The sequence below is a fragment of the Carettochelys insculpta genome, chromosome 32 (genome assembly GCF_033958435.1).
Source record: "Carettochelys insculpta isolate YL-2023 chromosome 32, ASM3395843v1, whole genome shotgun sequence".
Lineage (NCBI taxonomy): Eukaryota > Metazoa > Chordata > Testudines > Carettochelyidae > Carettochelys > Carettochelys insculpta.
This window is the reverse complement of record NC_134168.1, coordinates 2653358-2670940: the sequence shown is the minus strand read 5'-3', so window position 1 is coordinate 2670940 and position 17583 is coordinate 2653358. Positions and strand designations below refer to the sequence as shown.

Sequence of the window (17583 nt, the reverse complement as noted above, 5' to 3'; positions counted from 1 at the left end):
CGTGAGGCACGCCGGGAGGACCCGCTGCATGCCGGGAATTGGAGTCCCGGACCGCGAACGGGCCTTCCAAAAGAGTGCCCAGCTCGAGCTCCCAGGGGCCTCTCCGCGGGCCGACGGGCGTGTTAGGGCCTGTCGCGGGCGCCGAAATGCACCAAGTAGCCACAGCCCTGCACCAGCACTGCACCCCCATGCATCAATATTGCACCCACCCTGCACCAGTCATGCACAGCCCTGCACTGACACTGCACATCCATGCATCAGGCATGCACAGCCCTGCACCAGCACTGCACCCCCCTGCGCCAACACTGCACCCCCCGCACCAGTCATGCACAGCCATATACTGGGTCTGCACAGCCCTGCACCACCACTGCACATCCACGCGTCAGGTGTGCACAGCCCTGCACTGACACTGCACACCCATACACCAGGCATGCACAGCCCCGCACACCCATACATCGGGCATGCACAGCCTGCATTGACACTGCACACCCATACACCAGGTGTGCACAGCCCTGTAGTACCACTGCAAACCCATACATCAGGCGTGCACAGCCCTGCACCAGCACTACACAGCCATCCACCAGGCATGCACAGCCCTGCACACCCATACATCAGGCATGCACAGCCCTCCACCGACACTGCACAGCCATACACTGGGCGTGCACAGCCCTGCACCAGCACTGCACACCCATATACCGGGTGTGCACACCCCGGCACCAGCAATGCACATTTCTGCAATAAGTATGCACAGCCCTGCACCATTAACGCGCAGACATTCACCGAGAATGCACACCCTTGCGCCAGCAATGCACACCCCTGCACTTCCGCACGGCACACCCCTACCCCAGTTACACTTGTGTACTAGCCGTAAGACACAGACATCAGCAGTGCACGCCCGGGCACGAGCAGCAGCGCTGGGCGCCGGCTGAGCGGAGCCGCGCGGCGAGCGAGCCTTGCACGGCCCCGGCCACGCACGCGTGCCGGCTGGGCCAGGCCCCGGGACCAGCGCTTAACACGTGGGCGCGCCGGGGGCTGGTCGGCGCCGCGGCCGGCGCGCAGGGGACGCAGGGGAGCTGGCGAGCGACGTCCCTGCCCGGCCCCCGCCGCAGTGCACGGGGGAGATGCACACGCCGCCCGGAGCAGCCGCCCCGATCCGGGGTCCCACCTCCCCGGCCCACCCCACCCCGCCTCGCCCAGCGCCCGGCCCGCGGCTCCGGTAAGGCCGGGGCGGGCCGGGCTCGGTTCCCAGGGCGCGGGTCCGGCGGCGGCCGCCGGCGTCCACGGGGGCAGGGAGCCATTCCGCTCGGGGGAGTCCGGCGTGTGTGCGTGAGAGGGAAAAATCTGCGTGTGAGCGCTGTCTATGTGTCAGACATCTGTGAGCTCTAAGCATGTGAGCTCTGTGTGTCAGACATCTGTGTGCGTGGGGGGGCTCTGTGTGTGGGAGAAATCTGTGTAAGTACTGTGTGTGAACTCTGTCAGAGAAATCTGAGAACTGTGTTCATGTGAAGTCTGTGTGAGAAGCCATGTGAGCTCTGTGCATGGGAGCTGTGTGTGTGAATTCTGTGTGTCTGAGAAATCCTTGTGAGCTCTGTGAATGTGATCTCTGCATGTGATTTGTGTGTGAGAAATCCATGTGAACTCTCTGTGTGTGTGAGAAATCCCTGTAAGTTCTTTGCATGTGAATCCTGTGTTGGACAAATCAGTGTGAGCTCTGTTCATGTGAATTCTGTGTGTGAGAATCCATCTGAACTGTGTGTGTTTGAATGCTGTGTGTGTGTGTGAGAAATGCATGTGAACTCTGCGTGTGAACTCTGCATGTGAGAAATGATGTGAGCTCTGTGTGTGTATGAGAAATCTGAGCTTGGTATGTGTGTGAACTCTGTGTGTGTGAACTCTGAATTCTGTGTGTGAGAATCGGTGTGAACGCTATGCGTGTGAATTCTGTATGTGTGAGAGATCCATGTGAATTGTATGCGTGAGGATCAATGTATAAGAAATCCACATGCGCTTTGTAATATGTGTGTGAATGAGAAATTGTGCATGCCTGTGAATTTCATGTGTGAACTGTGTGTGTAAGAAATCAATGCGTGTGAGAAATCTGCGTGGAAGTGTGTAATCCATGTGGGTGTGAGAAATTTACATGTGTGTGAGCAAGACAGAAATGCGTGTGGGAAATGTGAATGTACATGTGATATCTGTGTACATCTGAAATCTGTATGTGCAAAGTCCGTGTGTGTGTTTATCAGTGAAATTGTGCGTGCGCGGGTGTGCGCGTGCGGTCCTGGGCCCGCTTGCCAGGAAGTGCTTGTACGCCAGTGCGATGATGTACCACGATCTCCCCTCTGAGGAAGGGAATGCTGGGGGCGCGCTGGCCCCCGGCTGGGCCCCGTTTTACCCCAGCCTCACTTGCCTCAGCTCTTGCCTGTTACCTCGAAGCAGCTGGCGCTGGGTAGCGTCACAGCCCCAACACAGGACGGAAGGCGCCTGCCCGTGCAGGCCTGGAAGGTCCAGAGCAGCAGCTTGGACATCTGTAGCTGGCTGGGGGGCCCAGTCCAGGTTTACAGGGGATCTGCCCGTGGTGGGGAGCCCCAGAGCGGGGAGCTGGAGGGGCCCCCCGGCCCAGAAGAGAAGCTTCATCTGTCGGAGGCCGGATGCAGAGGGAGCTGGCCGCGGCGCCTGGCAGCAGAGCAGACGCTGTCGGGACCAGAGACCCGGGCATGGCTGCTCTGGGCGAGATGCCTGTTTCTTTCCTGCAGCAAGAGCTCGGCGGGCTCTGGAGGCTGGGGGTCGGCCTGGCCCCTTCGCTCCCCGTGGCAGCAGTGTGGGAGAACGGGGAGCTGGGGCCAGCAGCAGCCTGCAGCAGAGCTTGGTGTGGAGCTGCTGGTGCTCTGAGGGCCCCGACTCAGCTGCAGGGCAGCTTGGGCCAGCCCCCAGGGAGGAGAGGGCCAGGCCGGGCCGGGCCGAGCTGGAGCAGGGGCCACGCAGGCGCCAGGCAGATGCTAAGCTACCGGGCAACAGGTCACAGCCGACACCAGCCAGACCCCTGTTCCAGCCAGCATCGCCGTCTCCACCTTGCAGGTGCTGCTGCTCCGGCCATTCCTGCGACTGAGTCCCCGCGGCCCTGTGTGCTGCCCTGGGCGGGCAGTTCTCCAGCTGCATCGGGAGCCAGGTCAGTTGTGTGCTCTGCTCTGCTCCTCCCCGAGGCTGGAATCTCCCTGTGCCCGGCGCGTGGCCCGCTGCACGTTCTGCCTCTGTCTGCCGGGTGCTCGTCTCTCCAGGCCCTGGCGGCAGCCGCTCCCGCCTGAGGGCCCCGTTCCCCACGCCAGCCGCTGGCTCTGTGCCTGTCCCTCCCCTCCCCTCCCCTCCCCTCGGTGCCCACCGCCCCGCCTGCGTGCTGGCCGCTTGCTTGCTTTGCCAGCCCCCCGGGTGCGGGCTGGGCCTCGCGCAGGGTGCTGGGTGGTGCTGCTGGGCCCCAGGGTTGGCAGTGCTGTGCAGAATCTGTGTGTGAGCTGGGCTCTAGAGCATCAAAGCTAGGCCCCTGCTGGCTCGTCAGTGTCCGGACCCCGTCCGGTCCTGGCCCCTGGATTCTGCTGGCCGGGTCAGTCCCTCGGCGTCTCTGTGTCTGCCCCCGGGGGAGCCCCGAGCGCGTGCGGCTGAGTGACCGCCAGGAGGCGCCCCTTCTGCACAGGCCCGGCTCACGTGCTGGCTTCGCTCCGTGTCCCAGCAGGTGACGGTGCCATGAGCGAGGCCGGGGCGGAGCCGCAGGGGGACATTGGCCAGTGCCAGCAGGAGGGCACCAGCTGCCTCGAGGCGGGCCGCAGCGCGTGTGCCCGGTGTGGGGAGAGCTTCGGGGACGCCGCGGCTCTGCTGGCCCACCAGGGGGCGCCCTGCGGCAGTGCAGCAGCGCGGCCCTTTGGCTGCTCCGGCTGCGGGCGCCGGTTCAGCCGCAGCTCCAACCTGCTGCGGCACCAGCGGGTGCACACGGGCGAACGCCCCTTCGCCTGCAGGGACTGCGGCCGGGCCTTCAGCCAGAGCGCGCACCTGGCCAAGCACCGGCGCCGGCACGGCCCGCCAGGGGCCCCCGCCTCCGCCCCACCGCGCAGCTTCAGCCGCAGCCCGGAGTTCCTGCGATTCCAGCGGGCCCACGCCGGGCAGCGCCCCTTCGCCTGCCCCGACTGCGGCAAGTGCTTCGGCGCCGGCTCCACCCTGGTGCAGCACCAGCGCATCCACACCGGCGAGCGCCCCTTCGCCTGCGGGGACTGCGGCCGGCGCTTCCTGCGGGCCCCGGACCTGGCGCTGCACCGGCGCATCCACACCGGCGAGCGCCCCTTCGCCTGCCCCGACTGCGGCCGGCGCTTCATCCGCGGCCCCGACCTGGCGCTGCACCGGCGCACCCACACCGGAGAGCGCCCCTTCGCCTGCCCCGACTGCGGCCGGCGCTTCAGCCGTGGCCCCGGCCTGGCGCTGCACCGGCGCACCCACACTGGCGAGCGCCCCTTCCAGTGCAGCCAGTGTGGGCGGCGCTTTAGCCGCAGGGCCAACCTGGGTCGTCACCTGGCCACCCACAGCACAGGACGGAGAGAATCCGGCACCCAGACTCCGACACGGCCCGGAAGCCTGCCTGAGGGGGTGGAGCCCACAGGGCAGATGGGGCGGAGCTCACAGGGGGCGGAGCCTCCAGGACTGAAGGGGGGGAGCATGGAGGGGGTGGAGTCTCCTGGGTTCAAGGGGCGGAGCCGAGAGGGGGAGGTGCCTCCGGGGCACAAGGGGCGGAGCCCAGGCTTGCTGGGGCCGCGCGCTGGCACACGCCATGGCTGCCCGGACTGCGGGAAGGGCTTTGCCCAGCGCTCACACCTGCTTGCTCACCGGCGGGTGCACACGGGCGAGCGCCCCTTCCCCTGCCCGGACTGCGGGAAGCGCTTCAGCCAGAGCTCGGTGCTGGCCCGCCACCGGCGCATCCACACGGGCGAGCGCCCCTTCGCCTGCGGGGACTGCGGCCGGCGCTTCGCCGAGAGCGCGGTGCTGCTGCGGCACCGGGCCGTGCATTCCGGCGAGCGCCCTTACCGCTGCCCAGACTGCGGCCGCGGCTTCAGCCTGCACGCCAACCTGCTGCAGCACCGGCGGTGGCACGCCCGGCGCCCCCACGCCTGCGCCGACTGCGGCAAGGCCTTTGGCGAGCCTGCTGCCCTGGCCGCCCACCGCAGCGCCCGGCACCAGGCCGGCAAGCCCTTCGCCTGCCCGGGCTGCGGCAAGCGCTTCGGCCGCAGCTCCACGCTGGCCCGGCACCAGCGCATCCACGCCGAGCGGCCCCACGGCTGCGCCCGCTGCGGCCGCAGCTTTGGGGAGAGCGCTGAGCTGGCGCAGCACCTGCGGGTGCACAGCGAGACCCCCTACGAGTGTGCCCGCTGCGGGGGGCGCTTCGCCCAGAGCCAGGCCCTCCTTGCGCACCAGGCTGAGCATACGGCGCCCGGCCCCGGGCAGGGTTCCCCGCCTGGGCATGGGGACAGTCTGCTGCCCACGGCCCCGCAGAGACTGAACACCGGGTAGGGCCAGGACGGAACCCAGGAGGTCTGGCAGCCAGTGCCCCTTGTTCTAGCCCACCAGCCCCACTCCCCTCCCAGGGTCACAGAATCATAGAACAATAGGGCTGGAAGAGACCTAAAAAAGCCATCAAGTCCAGCCCCCTGCTCTAAGCAGGACCAAACCCATCAGATCAGCCCCGCCAGGGCTTTGTCTAGGTGAGACTTAAACACCTCCAGGGATGGAGACTCCACTGCTTCCCTGGGGAGACCATTCCAATGCTTCACCACCCTCCTAGTGAAAAAGTTTTTCCTAATGTTCAACCTGGACCTTCCCAACTGCAACTTGAGACCATTGTCAGCCTTACCTCAATCCCTGGGAAAATAACAGAGGGAATCCTCAAGGAATCCATTTTGGAGCACTTGGAAGAGGGGAAAGTGATCAAAAGTAGCCAACATGGATTCACCAGGGGCAAGTCCTGCCTGACCAATCTGATTAGCTTCTATGACGAGGTAACAGGCTCTGTGGACATGGGGAAGTCAGTGGATGTGATATACCTTGACTTCAGCAAGGCTTTTGATACGGTCTCCCACAACATTCTTGTCCATAAGTTAAGGAAACATGGATTGGATGCTTGGACTATAAGATGGATAGAAAGCTGGCTTGATGGTTGGGCCCAGCGGGTAGTGGTCAATGGCTCAATATCTGGATGGCGGTCTGTTTCAAGCGGAGTGCCGCAAGGCTCGGTTCTGGGGCCAGTGCAGTTCAACATCTTTATTAATGACCTGGATGAGGGACTGGGTTGCACCCTTAGCAAGTTTGCGGATGACACAAAACTAGGGGGAGAGGTAGATACATTGGAGGGTAGAGAGAGAATCCAGAGGGACCTGGATAAATTGGAGGACTGGGCCAAAAGAAATCTGATGCGGTTCAATAAGGAGAAGTGTAGAGTCCTGCACTGGGGGCAGAAGAATCCCAAACATTGTTATGGGCTGGGGACCAACTGGCTCAGCAGCAGTACGATGGAAAGGGACCTAGGGGTTATGGTGGATGAAAGGCTGGATATGAGTAAACAGTGTGCCCTTGTAGTTAAGAAGGCTAACGACATGCTAGGGTGCATTAGGAAGAGCATTTCGAGCAGATCTAGAGAAGTAGGTATTGCTCTTTATTCGGCACTGGTGAGGCGACATCTGGAATATTGTGTCCCGTTTTGGGCCCCCCCAGTATAAAAAGGATGTGGATTTGCTGGAGCAGGTTCAGTGAAGGGCAACAAAAATGATTAAGAGGCTGGAGCACAAGAGCTATGAGGATAGGCTGAGGGATTTGGCCTTATTTAGTTTACAGAAGAGAAGACTTAGAGGTGATTTAATAGCAGCCTTCAGCTTCCTGAAGGGGAGCTCTAAAAAGGAGGGGGAGAAACTGTTCTCAGTGGTGTCAGATGGCAGAACAAGGAGTAATGGTCAGTAGTTGAAGAGGGAAAGGTGTAGGTTAGATATTAGGAAAAACGCTTCACCAGGCGGGTGGTGAAGCACTGGAATGCGTTGCCTTGAGAGGTGGTGGATTCTCCATCCCTTGAAGTTTTTAAGTCCTGGCTGGACAAGGTCGTGGCTGGGATGACTTAGTGGGGGTTGATCCTGCTTGAAGGAGGAGGCTGGACTAGATGACCTCCTGAGGTCCCTTCCAGCCCTGTGGTTCTGTGATTGTTCCATGTTTTGCCATCCGTGACCACTGTGAACAGCCTCTCGCCAGCCTCTTTGCAGCCTCCCTTCAATAAGTTGAAGGCTGTTATCAAGCCCCCCCTCAGTCTTCTCTTCTGCAGACTGAACAGTCCCAGTTCCCTCAACCTTTCTTCATAAGTCACATGCTCCAGCCCCCTAATTATTTTGGTCGCCCTCTGCTGGACCCTCTCCAGCGTATCCACGTCCTTCCTATAACTGGGGGCCCAGAACTGGACACAGTACTCCAGATGCGGCCTCACCAAAACTGAATAGAGAGAAATAATCACTTCTCTGGATCTACTGGCAGCGCTCCTCTTGATGCAACCTAATATGCCATTAGCCTTCTTGGCTACAACGGCACACTGTTGGCTCATGTCCAGCTTCTCTTCCACTGCAACTCCCAGCTCCTTTTCTGCAAAACTACTACCGAGCCAGTCAGACCCCAGCCTGTAACAATGCTTGGGATTCTTCCGGCCCAAGTGCAGGACTCTGCACTTGTCCTTATTGAACCTCATCAGATTTCTTGCAGCTCAGTCTTCCAATTTGTCTAAGTCACTCCAGACCCTGTCCCTACCGTCCAGCGTATCTACCTCTCCCCCTAGCTTAGTGTCATCCGCAAACTTGCTGAGGACGCAATCCAATCCCTCATCCAGGTCATTGATAAGTATGTTGAACAGAACAGGACTCAGAACTGACCCTTGGGGCACTCCACTAGAAACCGACCACCCTCCTGACGTTGAGCCGTTGATCACCACCCGCTGGGCCTGACCTTCTAGCCAGCTTTCTATCCATCTTACCGTCCATTTATCCAATCCACATTCCTTTAACTTGCTGACAAGAATATTGTGGGAGACCGTATCAAAAGCTTTGCTAAAGTCCAGATAAATCACATCCATTGATTTTCCCCTGTCCACAGAGCCAGTTATCTCATCGTAGAAACTAACCAGATGGGTCAGGCATGACTTGCCCTTCATGAATCCATGCTGACTATTCCTGATCACTCTCCCCTCCTCCAAGTGCCTCAAAATGACTTCCTTGAGGAGCCCCTCCATGAGTTTTCTAGGGACTGATGTAAGACTGATCATCCTCCTTCCCTTTTTTAAAGCTGGGCACTATGTTTCCCTTTTTCTGGTCATCCGGGATCTCTCCCGATCGCTACGACTTTTCAAAGATAACGGCCAAGGGCTTGTCAACAACATATGCCAACTCCCTCAGAACCCTCCAATGAATTAGGTCTGGGCCCATCGATTTATGTACGTTTAGCTTTTTTAGATAGCTCCTAACCTGTTCTTTCCCCACCAAAAGCTGTCCACCTTCATCCCACAATGCATCACTTATCGCACTAGTCCGGGAGCTGTTCTTGTCCGTGAAGACAGAGGCAAAGAAAGCATTCAGGACTTCAGCTTTCCCTACATCATCTGTCACTGAGTTACCTCCCTCATCCAGGAGGGGCCCCACGCTGATAACTGCCCTGCATTCTCGAGCTGTACGTTTATACCCCTTCCTAGACATCCACTTTTTGTAAGCTCCCTTTTTGTGCCTAAGTTTTCCAAGGATTTCCCCATTTAGCCAGTCTGGTCTCCTACCACATTTACTTCTCTTGCTGCGCATTGGGATGGTTTCTTTCTGCGCCTTCAGTAGGGCTTCCTTAAAATACTGCCAGTTTTCCCGGACTCCTTTTCCCTTCATGGCAGCATCCCAGGGGATTCTGCCCATCAGGTTCCTGCAGGAGTCAAAGTCTGCTTTTCTGAAGTCCAAGGGGTGTAATTTGCTGCTGTCTTTCCTTCCTTTGGTCAGGATCCTGAAGTCTACCATCTCGTGATCACTGCTTCCCAGGTTGTCCCCCACCTCTACCTTCCCTATTAGTTCCTCCCCGTTTGTAAGCCGCAGGTCGAGCTGTGCACGACCTCTGGTTGGGTCCTTCAGCACTTGTACCAAGAAGTGATCCCCAACATTCTCCAGAAATTTCCTGGGCTGCTTGTGTACCGCCGCATTGGTCTCCCAACAGATGTCAGGGTGATTGAAGTCCCCCACGATAACGAGAGCCCGCGATCCGGAAACTTCTCTCAATTGTCCAAAAAAAGCCTCATCTACCTCATCATCCTGACTGGCGGCCTGTAGCAGACACCAACCACCACATCTCCGGTGCTGCCTACACCACTAAGCTTGACCCATAGATTCTCAAGAGGCTTTTCTCCCTCTATGTACGGGAGTTCCAGGCAATCATAGTGCTCCCTTACATACACTGCAACCCCTCCTCCTTGTCTCCCTTCCCTGCTCTTCCTGAACAGTTTATTCCCTTTCATGGCAGCGCTCCAGTCATGCGAGTCATCCCAACAAAGCCTCTGTTATCCCAGTCATGTCATAGTTCTTGGACTGGGCCAGGGCTTCTAATTCCTCGTGCTTGTTACCCAGGCTTCTGGCATTGGTGTACAAACACCTCAGATAACCAGTCGATCTCCCCACCCTCACTACTTGAACCAGGGGTCCGCTTTTGTTGTACGTTCCTCTTTGCATTTCTTCCCAGTCTCCAAGTTCCTGTCTCCCCTCAGGGTTTTCGTCCCCGTCCCCCAGCGAACCTAGTTTAAAGCTCTCCTCACCGCCTCTGTTCTGAGCACCTTGGAGCCAGGGGGCAGAGCCCCTGCAGGTGCCATGGGGCTCCCCGCTTGGCCTTAAGGGGGTGGGCAGCCAGGCCCAGCTGAGTGGGTGTGGGGCACATGTACCTGCCAGCAGCTCGTGCCTGGTGCTGCAGTGACTGCTGGGGACACCGTTTCGCCAGTGGGTGCGGCTAACTTGCTCTCTGAGTGAGCCCGGGCTGCCCCGGGGCTGGGAGTCAGGACACCCAGGTTCTCTTCTGGCTCTGGGAGGGAAGAGCAGTCCAGTGGCTAGAGCAGGGGCTCTGATTGCTGGGTGAGCCGGAGCGGAGGCCCGCGGAACAAGTGACTTGGATGTCAGAATAAAGGACGCCCTCTGCGACTGACTGCACAGTGAGTGTCCCTGCCCTCGTCTCTGCCTCAGTTTCCCCTCCTGCTGCTGGGGGAGGTTGCTCTGGCCCCTGCTTGGCAAAGGCCTGTGAGCATTAGCTGCCGCCCACCATGGCAGTGAGACCCTCACCTCGTCCTGGGACTAGCAGCAGTGCCATTCCTGCGAGGTGCCACACCAGCCCCAGCGCCAGGCTCCCTGCCCCCCCTCCGCGCCCACGTCCCCGCCGGGCTCCCTGCCCCCCCCCCATGCCCAAGTCCCCGCCGGGCTCCCTGCCCCCCCCCCGTGCCCACGTCCCCGCCGGGCTCCCTGCCCCCCCCCTCCGCGCCCACGTCCCCGCCGGGCTCCCTGCCCCCCCCCCCGTGCCCACGTCCCCGCCGGGCTCCCTGCCCCCCCCCTCCGCGCCCACGTCCCCGCCGGGCTCCCTGCCCCCCCCCCGTGCCCACGTCCCCGCCGGGCTCCCTGCCCCCCCCCCCCCGTGCCCAAGTCCCCGCCGGGCTCCCTGCCCCCCCCCCGTGCCCACGTCCCCGCCGGGCTCCCTGCCCCCACCCTCCGCGCCCACGTCCCCGCCGGGCTCCCTGCCCCCCCCCCCCCCCCCGCGCCCACGTCCCCGCCGGGCTCCCTGCCCCCCTCTGTGCCCATGTCCCCGCCGGGCTCCCTGCCTCCCTCGGTGCCCACGTCCCTGCTGGGCTCCCTGCCCCCCTCTGTGCCCACGTCTCTACCGGGCTCCCTGCCCCCCTCTGTGCCCACGTCCCCGCCGGGCTCCCTGCCCCACTTCCGCGCCCACGTCCCCGCCGGGCTCCCTGCCCCCCTCTGTGCCCATGTCCCCGCCGGGCTCCCTGCCCCCCTCTGTGCCCACGTCCCTGCCCGGCTCCCTGCCCCCCTCTGTGCCCACGTCCCCGCCGGGCTCCCTGCCCCCCTTCCGCGCCCATGTCCCCGCCGGGCTCCCTGCCTCCCTCTCTGCCCATGTCCCTGCCCCCCTCTGTGCCCACGTCTCTACCGGGCTCCCTGCCCCCCTCTGTGCCCATGTCTCTACCGGGCTCCCTGCCCCCCTCCGCGCCCACGTCCCTGCCGGGCTCCCTGCCCCCCCCCCCCGTGCCCACGTCCCCGCCGGGCTCCCTGCCCCCCTCTGTGCCCATGTCCCTGCCCGGCTCCCTGCCCCCCTCTGTGCCCACGTCCCCGCCGGGCTCCCTGCCCCCCTTCCGCGCCCATGTCCCCGCCGGGCTCCCTGCCTCCCTCTCTGCCCATGTCCCTGCCCGGCTCCCTGCCCCCCTCTGTGCCCACGTCTCTACCGGGCTCCCTGCCCCCCTCTGTGCCCATGTCTCTACCGGGCTCCCTGCCCCCCTCCGCGCCCACGTCCCCGCCGGGCTCCCTGCCCCCCCCCCGTGCCCACGTCCCCGCCGGGCTCCCTGCCCCCCTCTGTGCCCATGTCTCTACCGGGCTCCCTGCCCCCCTCTGTGCCCATGTCTCTACCGGGCTCCCTGCCTCCCTCTGTGCCCACGTCCCCGCCGGGCTCCCTGCCCCCCTTCCGCGCCCACGTCCCCGCCGGGCTCCCTGCCTCCCTCTCTGCCCATGTCCCTGCCCGGCTCCCTGCCCCCCTCTGTGCCCACGTCTCTACCGGGCTCCCTGCCCCCCTCCGCGCCCACGTCCCCGCCGGGCTCCCTGCCCCCCTTCCGCGCCCATGTCCCCGCCGGGCTCCCTGCCCCCCTCTGTGCCCACGTCTCTACCGGGCTCCCTGCCCCCCTCCGCGCCCACGTCCCCGCCGGGCTCCCTGCCCCCCTCCGCGCCCACGTCCCTGCTGGTGGCAGCTGAGGGTGCATCTGGCCCCACAGCCCCCTCATACTGTGTATCTGGGCACACAGATGGCCCCAGCAGTGCCAGCTGACCCGTGTGCCACAGCGGGCAGCAGGCTGGGCCATGCCAGCACAGCTAGCGGAAGCCGTCCCTGCCCAGAGACCGCCGCCAAGCAGTCACTGGGCCTTTGGCACCTTGCAGCCCCAAGGCAGGTGTCGGCAGCAGTCAACTTCCCGGGGCACTAACCCCTGCCAGGCAGCCTGGCACGTGCCCAGCCCCCACACTCGGGGGCAGTACGTGCTGGGCACATGGCGGGCAGGCCGGGGCCGGGGCAGCGGCTGGCCTGGGGGACGACAGAGCCACCAGCACGTTGGAGCCAGGCTGGGTCAGTGCTTGCAAGCTGGGCTCAGAGCTGGGCTTCGCTCTGGGGCAGTGCTGCGTCCTGCCTGTGGGGCTGCTCTGCAGAGCCCCTCAGCTTGCCCAAGCCTGGCTCCCCTTGTGAGCTGCGCCTGCCCCGGGGCTCTGCTGCAGCGAGGGAGGGGAGCAGCTCCTAGTGCCTGACAGCTGCCGCATCCCGAGGTGGGGACGTCCCATGGGCCCTGGCTGCCAGCGGAGAGCAGGGCACTGGGGCAGGAGACATCCCAGTGCTGGGTCTGTGCAGCTTGTGGCGATGCACTGAGAACTCCCCCCGTGACAGAGAAGACAAGTAGGAAGGAGCCCTGCCAGGCCAGGGGCTCACGCACCCCAGTGCCCCCCATGTGCCGGCCTGGTGCCAGCCCCAAGGGTGCTGCAGGGGGCGGGGAAGTCTGGCCAAGCCATGCAGCGTGGTAGTGTGGGGCGTCCCGAGGCCTGCTGCACCACTGGCCTCTGCCAAGCCCACCCCCTGAGCCACCTGCTTGGGGAAACTGAGGCACAGCCAAGGCACTGATTCTGCCCTCAATCTGCGTGAGCTGGGCTCAGCCACCCAGCAGAGGATTCATGCATCTGGCCTAGTGGGTGGGGATGGCTTAGCCAGGTGGGTAGGTGGCCCTGCAGGTTTCTAGGGGGCCAGCTAAGGGTGTTGGGCTGGGGTCACCCGGAGGCAGAGATTTCTCCCTCTGGCATTCGGAGGGGGCTGTGGGAGGGTGCAGAGTTGGGGTTCAGTGGGGGGGAGCTGTGCTGGGTGCAGAGTTGGGGGTTCAGTGGGGGAGCTATGCGGGGTACAGAGTTGGGGTTCAGTGGGGGAGGAGCTGTGCTGGGTGCAGAGTTGGGGTTCAGTGGGGGGAGGAGCTGTGCTGGGGATGCAGAGTTGGGGTTCAGTGGGGGGAGGAGCTGTGCTGGGTGCAGAGTTGGGGTTCAGTGGGGGGAGAAGCTGTGCCGGGGATGCAGAGTTGGGGTTCAGTGGGGGGGAGCGGTGCTGGGTGCAGAGTTGGGGGTTCAGTGGGGGGAGCTATGCAGGGTACAGAGTTGGGGTTCAGTGGGGGAGGAGCTGTGCCGGGTGCAGAGTTGGGGTTCAGTGGGGAGGAGCTGTGCCAGGTGCAGAGTTGGGGTTCAGTGTGGGGGCCGTGCTGTGCCAGGGATGCAGAGTTGGGGTTCAGTGGGGAGGAGCTGTGCTGGGTGCAGAGTTGGGGTTCAGTGCGGGGGCTGTGCTGTGCCGGGGATGCAGAGTTGGGGGTTCAGTGGGGGGGCTGTGCTGGGTGCAGAGTGGGGGGTTCAGTGGGGAGGAGCTATGTTGGGTGTAGAGTTGGGGTTCAGTGGGGGGAGGAGCTGTGCCAGGTGCAGAGTTGGGGTTCAGTGCGGGGGCCGTGCTGTGCCGGGGATGCAGAGTTGGGGTTCAGTGGGGGGCGGTGCTCTGCTGGTGTGATGAAGCGGGGGTGCATGTGTGAGTCAGGCTGGATGTGTGTGTGACAGGCAGAGCAGCTCCCAGCGGCTAAGGATGACCCCTGGGGCTGTACCCTAGGCTGGCAGGTAACACCTCTGCCCTGAGCACAGAGCAGGGAGGAGCCGAGCAGGGTTTGTATCGGAGGCAGCAGTTAGAAGCTGGGGGAGAGGGAGCTGGAAGGAGCCAGCCTGGCGAGGGGGGAAGCTACACCCCAGAGGGGCACCCCTCGGGCTCCCCTCCCCAGGACGGGTTGGAATGACTGTCTCTGCCACCTGTACTGACACCTCTATAAGAAACTGCCTCTGTCAACATAGAACAGGAGGTCGAAGACATGCTGGCTCTGGGGGTGGCCCAACCCTCCTCCAGCCCCTGGGCCTTTCCTGTGGTGTTGGTCCCTAAAAATGATGGGTCTGTCCGGTTTTGTGTGGACTATCTGTGATGGAGTGGGCGATACGTGGGTGAGGCTCACAGAGGGTCGGGGGCTCCTGCTGAGGGTAATCTGGCGACCAGGTGACACCTCTGGGCTGCAGACAAAGGGGGAGGTGGAGCCGAGGGGTTTGAATAGGAACTGGGAGTTGGAAGCAGTGAGTCTGGGCTGGGGGACAGAGAGACAAAGGAGGGGGCCAGGCCCCAGCTCTGGGGGCCCCTCGGGGCCTCCTCTCCCCACATGGATGGGACTGGCTGTCTCTGCCGGCTGCACTGACTCCTCTGTATGACGCTGTGTCCTGTCGGCTAATAAGCCTGCTGTTCTCCTGCTGAGTGAGAGTCACTCCTGCCTGGGGACGGGGTGCAGAGCTTGGGGGCCCCTGAACCCCATCACACTGGTGTCAGCAGTGGGAGGTTCTGCACCCTGAGGATGGAGCATCCAGCAGTAGGTGATGGGGGCCAGGAGGAAGAAGGGGGGCCAGCGAGACCCAGGTGTGCTGACGGGCAGTGAGGTGCAGTTCCCCCAGGCGGAGGGGCCTACGGCCAAACCCGAGCAACTGCGGTTGTGGTCCTCGAGAGGGGGTGTCACACCCAAGGAGGGGTTCCTCTGGGAGTCAGTTGGAGTTGATCCTCGAAGGTGGAGGGGCCGAGGGCCCAAACCCCGGGAACAAGTGACCCACAAGGAGGCTGACTTGCTGAATGAGTTTTTCCCAAGAGAGTGTGGTCGTGGTCCTTGAGAGTGGGTGTCACACCCGTGGAGAGGTTCCTCTGGGAGTCTGTTGGAGTTGGTCCCAGAGGGCAGAGGGGTCTCTGGCTTAACCCCAGGGCATTTGTGACCCACAAGGAGCCTGGCACACTGAAGGGATTCTTCCAGGGATCGTGCGGTGCAGAGGGCATCAGCCTGAGAGCCTGCAACCACGCTCAGCAACTCCACTGTGAAGTGGCAGCACCTGGAAACTGAATCGAGATTAAAGGAGCTGGACAAGGCAGCCTGGATGTGCAGTGGCAGAGCTGAGGGTAAAGGAAACTCCTGCAGGGGTGAGCCCAGATCGGAGCAGGGAACCCTGGACTGCCTGGAGCTCTGAACCGAGTGGCCTGCCACAGCTCAAGGAGGGAAGGAGCGATTCCAACCCATGATCTACTACTGGCCAAGACAGATCTGCGAAGAGTTTTCCAGGCCTGGGCCAAGGAAGGTGCCTGTGTGTCTGTGCAGGAAAGCAGCTTGTCCACTGGGAATGGCAAGTTGTGAGAGAAGTTGCTTTCCCTTCTGGGCGTGTGTTGAGACCAGCCACGGGGGCTGGGACAAAGGAGAGAGTGTCTCCCATTGTCTGTCTGTGTTGAACAGCAGCAGCAGCCTGGGGAGAGAGCAGAGCCTGCGTTTGGAAAAGGCGCCAAGGAGGAAACTAGCCCATTGTCTGAGGAAGATTCCCCAGCCTGGGGTGGCTGGAGAGGGAACCAGGAAAGAGCATTCCAGGTGTGACACTGAATCCAGCCATGGGGGCTGGAGCAGAGGGAATGGCTCTGGGATGAGCAGTGGTATCCCTAATAAGGACGCTGGTCCTTGGTGCAAGAAAAGTGCTTCTGCTTCTGGGGAAGTGAATCCTTTGCCTGAGCCTGCGGGGGCTCGAGATGGAGCCAAGATCCCAGAGCTGGATCTGAGGGCAGCTGAAGCCCAGCTGGGAAGTGGGCCTACCTCTGTGTCTCTCAGGGGGGATGATGCTTTAACTCGGTCTGATCTAGTTAGTATCATCAGGGAATCCCAGAGACCAGACGATTCTGGTACTTGTTCTTTGCCTGATGCTGAGGTGTTACTGGGAGGGGGTGAGAGGACTCTGTCCTACCAGAGTCATCCTCTCGCCAGAACACAAGAACAGACGGGCAATGGAGTTACGCTGAGTGATGAAGATAAAGAAGCTGGTAGCAGAAGGGAGGAAAGGGACCCTGACCTTCATTCCGGTGGTACTGGCTGTCTGCCTGGAGGGGGATTACGTGGGAATCTGCCTGATGGGCCAGAAGTGATCCTGGGTGTAGGTGAAACCCAGGAGCTGGTTGTGGCTCAAGGGAGCAGTGCCCCTGTGGAGCCAGACAGGGGTGAGTTGTTGTTTGGGGAAGCTCTTGGAGAAGATAATTTCCCTGAAACTTTTCCTGACCTGTCTGTGGGGACTGCAGAAAATGGGAGTGAGGTGAAGGAGAGTGAACAGAAAAGGTGCTTGTCTGTCTGTAAGCACCAGAGCAGCCCTTTGCCAGGGGAGAAGTTTGTTTCAGCTCCTGATGGCCAGGACCTACTTGAGTGTGAAACCACTGGCTGTGCTCTGGAAGGGTCCAAAGCAGGCAGGGTAAAAGCTTCTCAGGAATTGGAAGTTGGTCCAAGTAAAGTGAAAACTCTCAGGGGATGTGAGCAGCCCTGTGAGAACCACGTGAAATAGCTGCACAGTCAATCTCTGTAGGATGCAGGAGAGGGCCAGCAATTCCCCATCTCCAGATAATGGACTCCACTTCTGATTCCATGGAGAGGCAGAAGTTGGAGGTGGAAGGACGAAGGAGCTTTGGGCCTGGTGGGCCAGTAAGGGATAAACAGGGATTCCTTCATGTGGATTCTGTGTCTGGGACTCACAAAACAACTCTCAGAAAGCAGTTTGGTTTGCAAATTTCCAGGCTGGCTGGCAGGGGGCCATCTCCCTGAGATCATCAATGGCCCAGCTCTTGTTAGAAGGGAGGGCACAGCCAGAGAGATCAGATTTCCACCCCAGGGGGCAAGGGAGAAGATTAGAACTTGATGGTGCTTATAAAGGCCTCAGCCATTTAGCCCCAAAATACCAGATTCTCAAGGATGTTGCACAAAGGTTGTGGTCTACCAAAGAGCAACGTAAATGTACAGTTGCAATGGGTTTGTTCTGTTACTCACGCTGACTGCTGTAACCAAGGGGTGCTGCTACCAAAAGCTGTAGAATTGTACCATGTACTGAATGTTTGGAAAGAGCCATGTGACATGATGACATTGATGTATAAGCAGGAATTGTATGTTGAAGGAGTCTGTAACTCTGAAATGTCACCATTGTTCCCTGTAACTAGTCTTGCAACCTCTGACATGAGGAGGAACATTCCAAACCTATTGTGTGGCATGGAAGGGGAAACTGAGGCACACAAGCATTTTGGTGGTCTGGCTAAATGCCAAGGGTGGAAGCATTTGTACCTTCCCTTACTGGACTGTAACTGAATTCCAGACATGTGCTGGAGCAGCTGTATGGGCTGGTGGGCAGACGGGGCAGGGCCCAGACCAGA

At 61.5% G+C, this 17583-nt stretch overlaps 1 protein-coding gene across 1 annotated transcript; it reads left to right on the top strand.

The window, feature by feature from the left end:
• The first annotated feature begins 888 nt into the window (after nucleotides 1-888).
• On the top strand, nucleotides 889-10461 carry LOC142004642 (uncharacterized). Its single transcript, XM_074982269.1, has 3 exons — nucleotides 889-1216; nucleotides 3079-3169; nucleotides 3725-10461. Exon 3 carries the CDS (start codon nucleotides 3739-3741, stop codon nucleotides 5545-5547), a length of 1809 nt encoding a protein of 602 aa, XP_074838370.1. The 5' UTR covers nucleotides 889-1216; nucleotides 3079-3169; nucleotides 3725-3738; the 3' UTR covers nucleotides 5548-10461.
• The last annotated feature ends 7122 nt before the right edge of the window (nucleotides 10462-17583 follow it).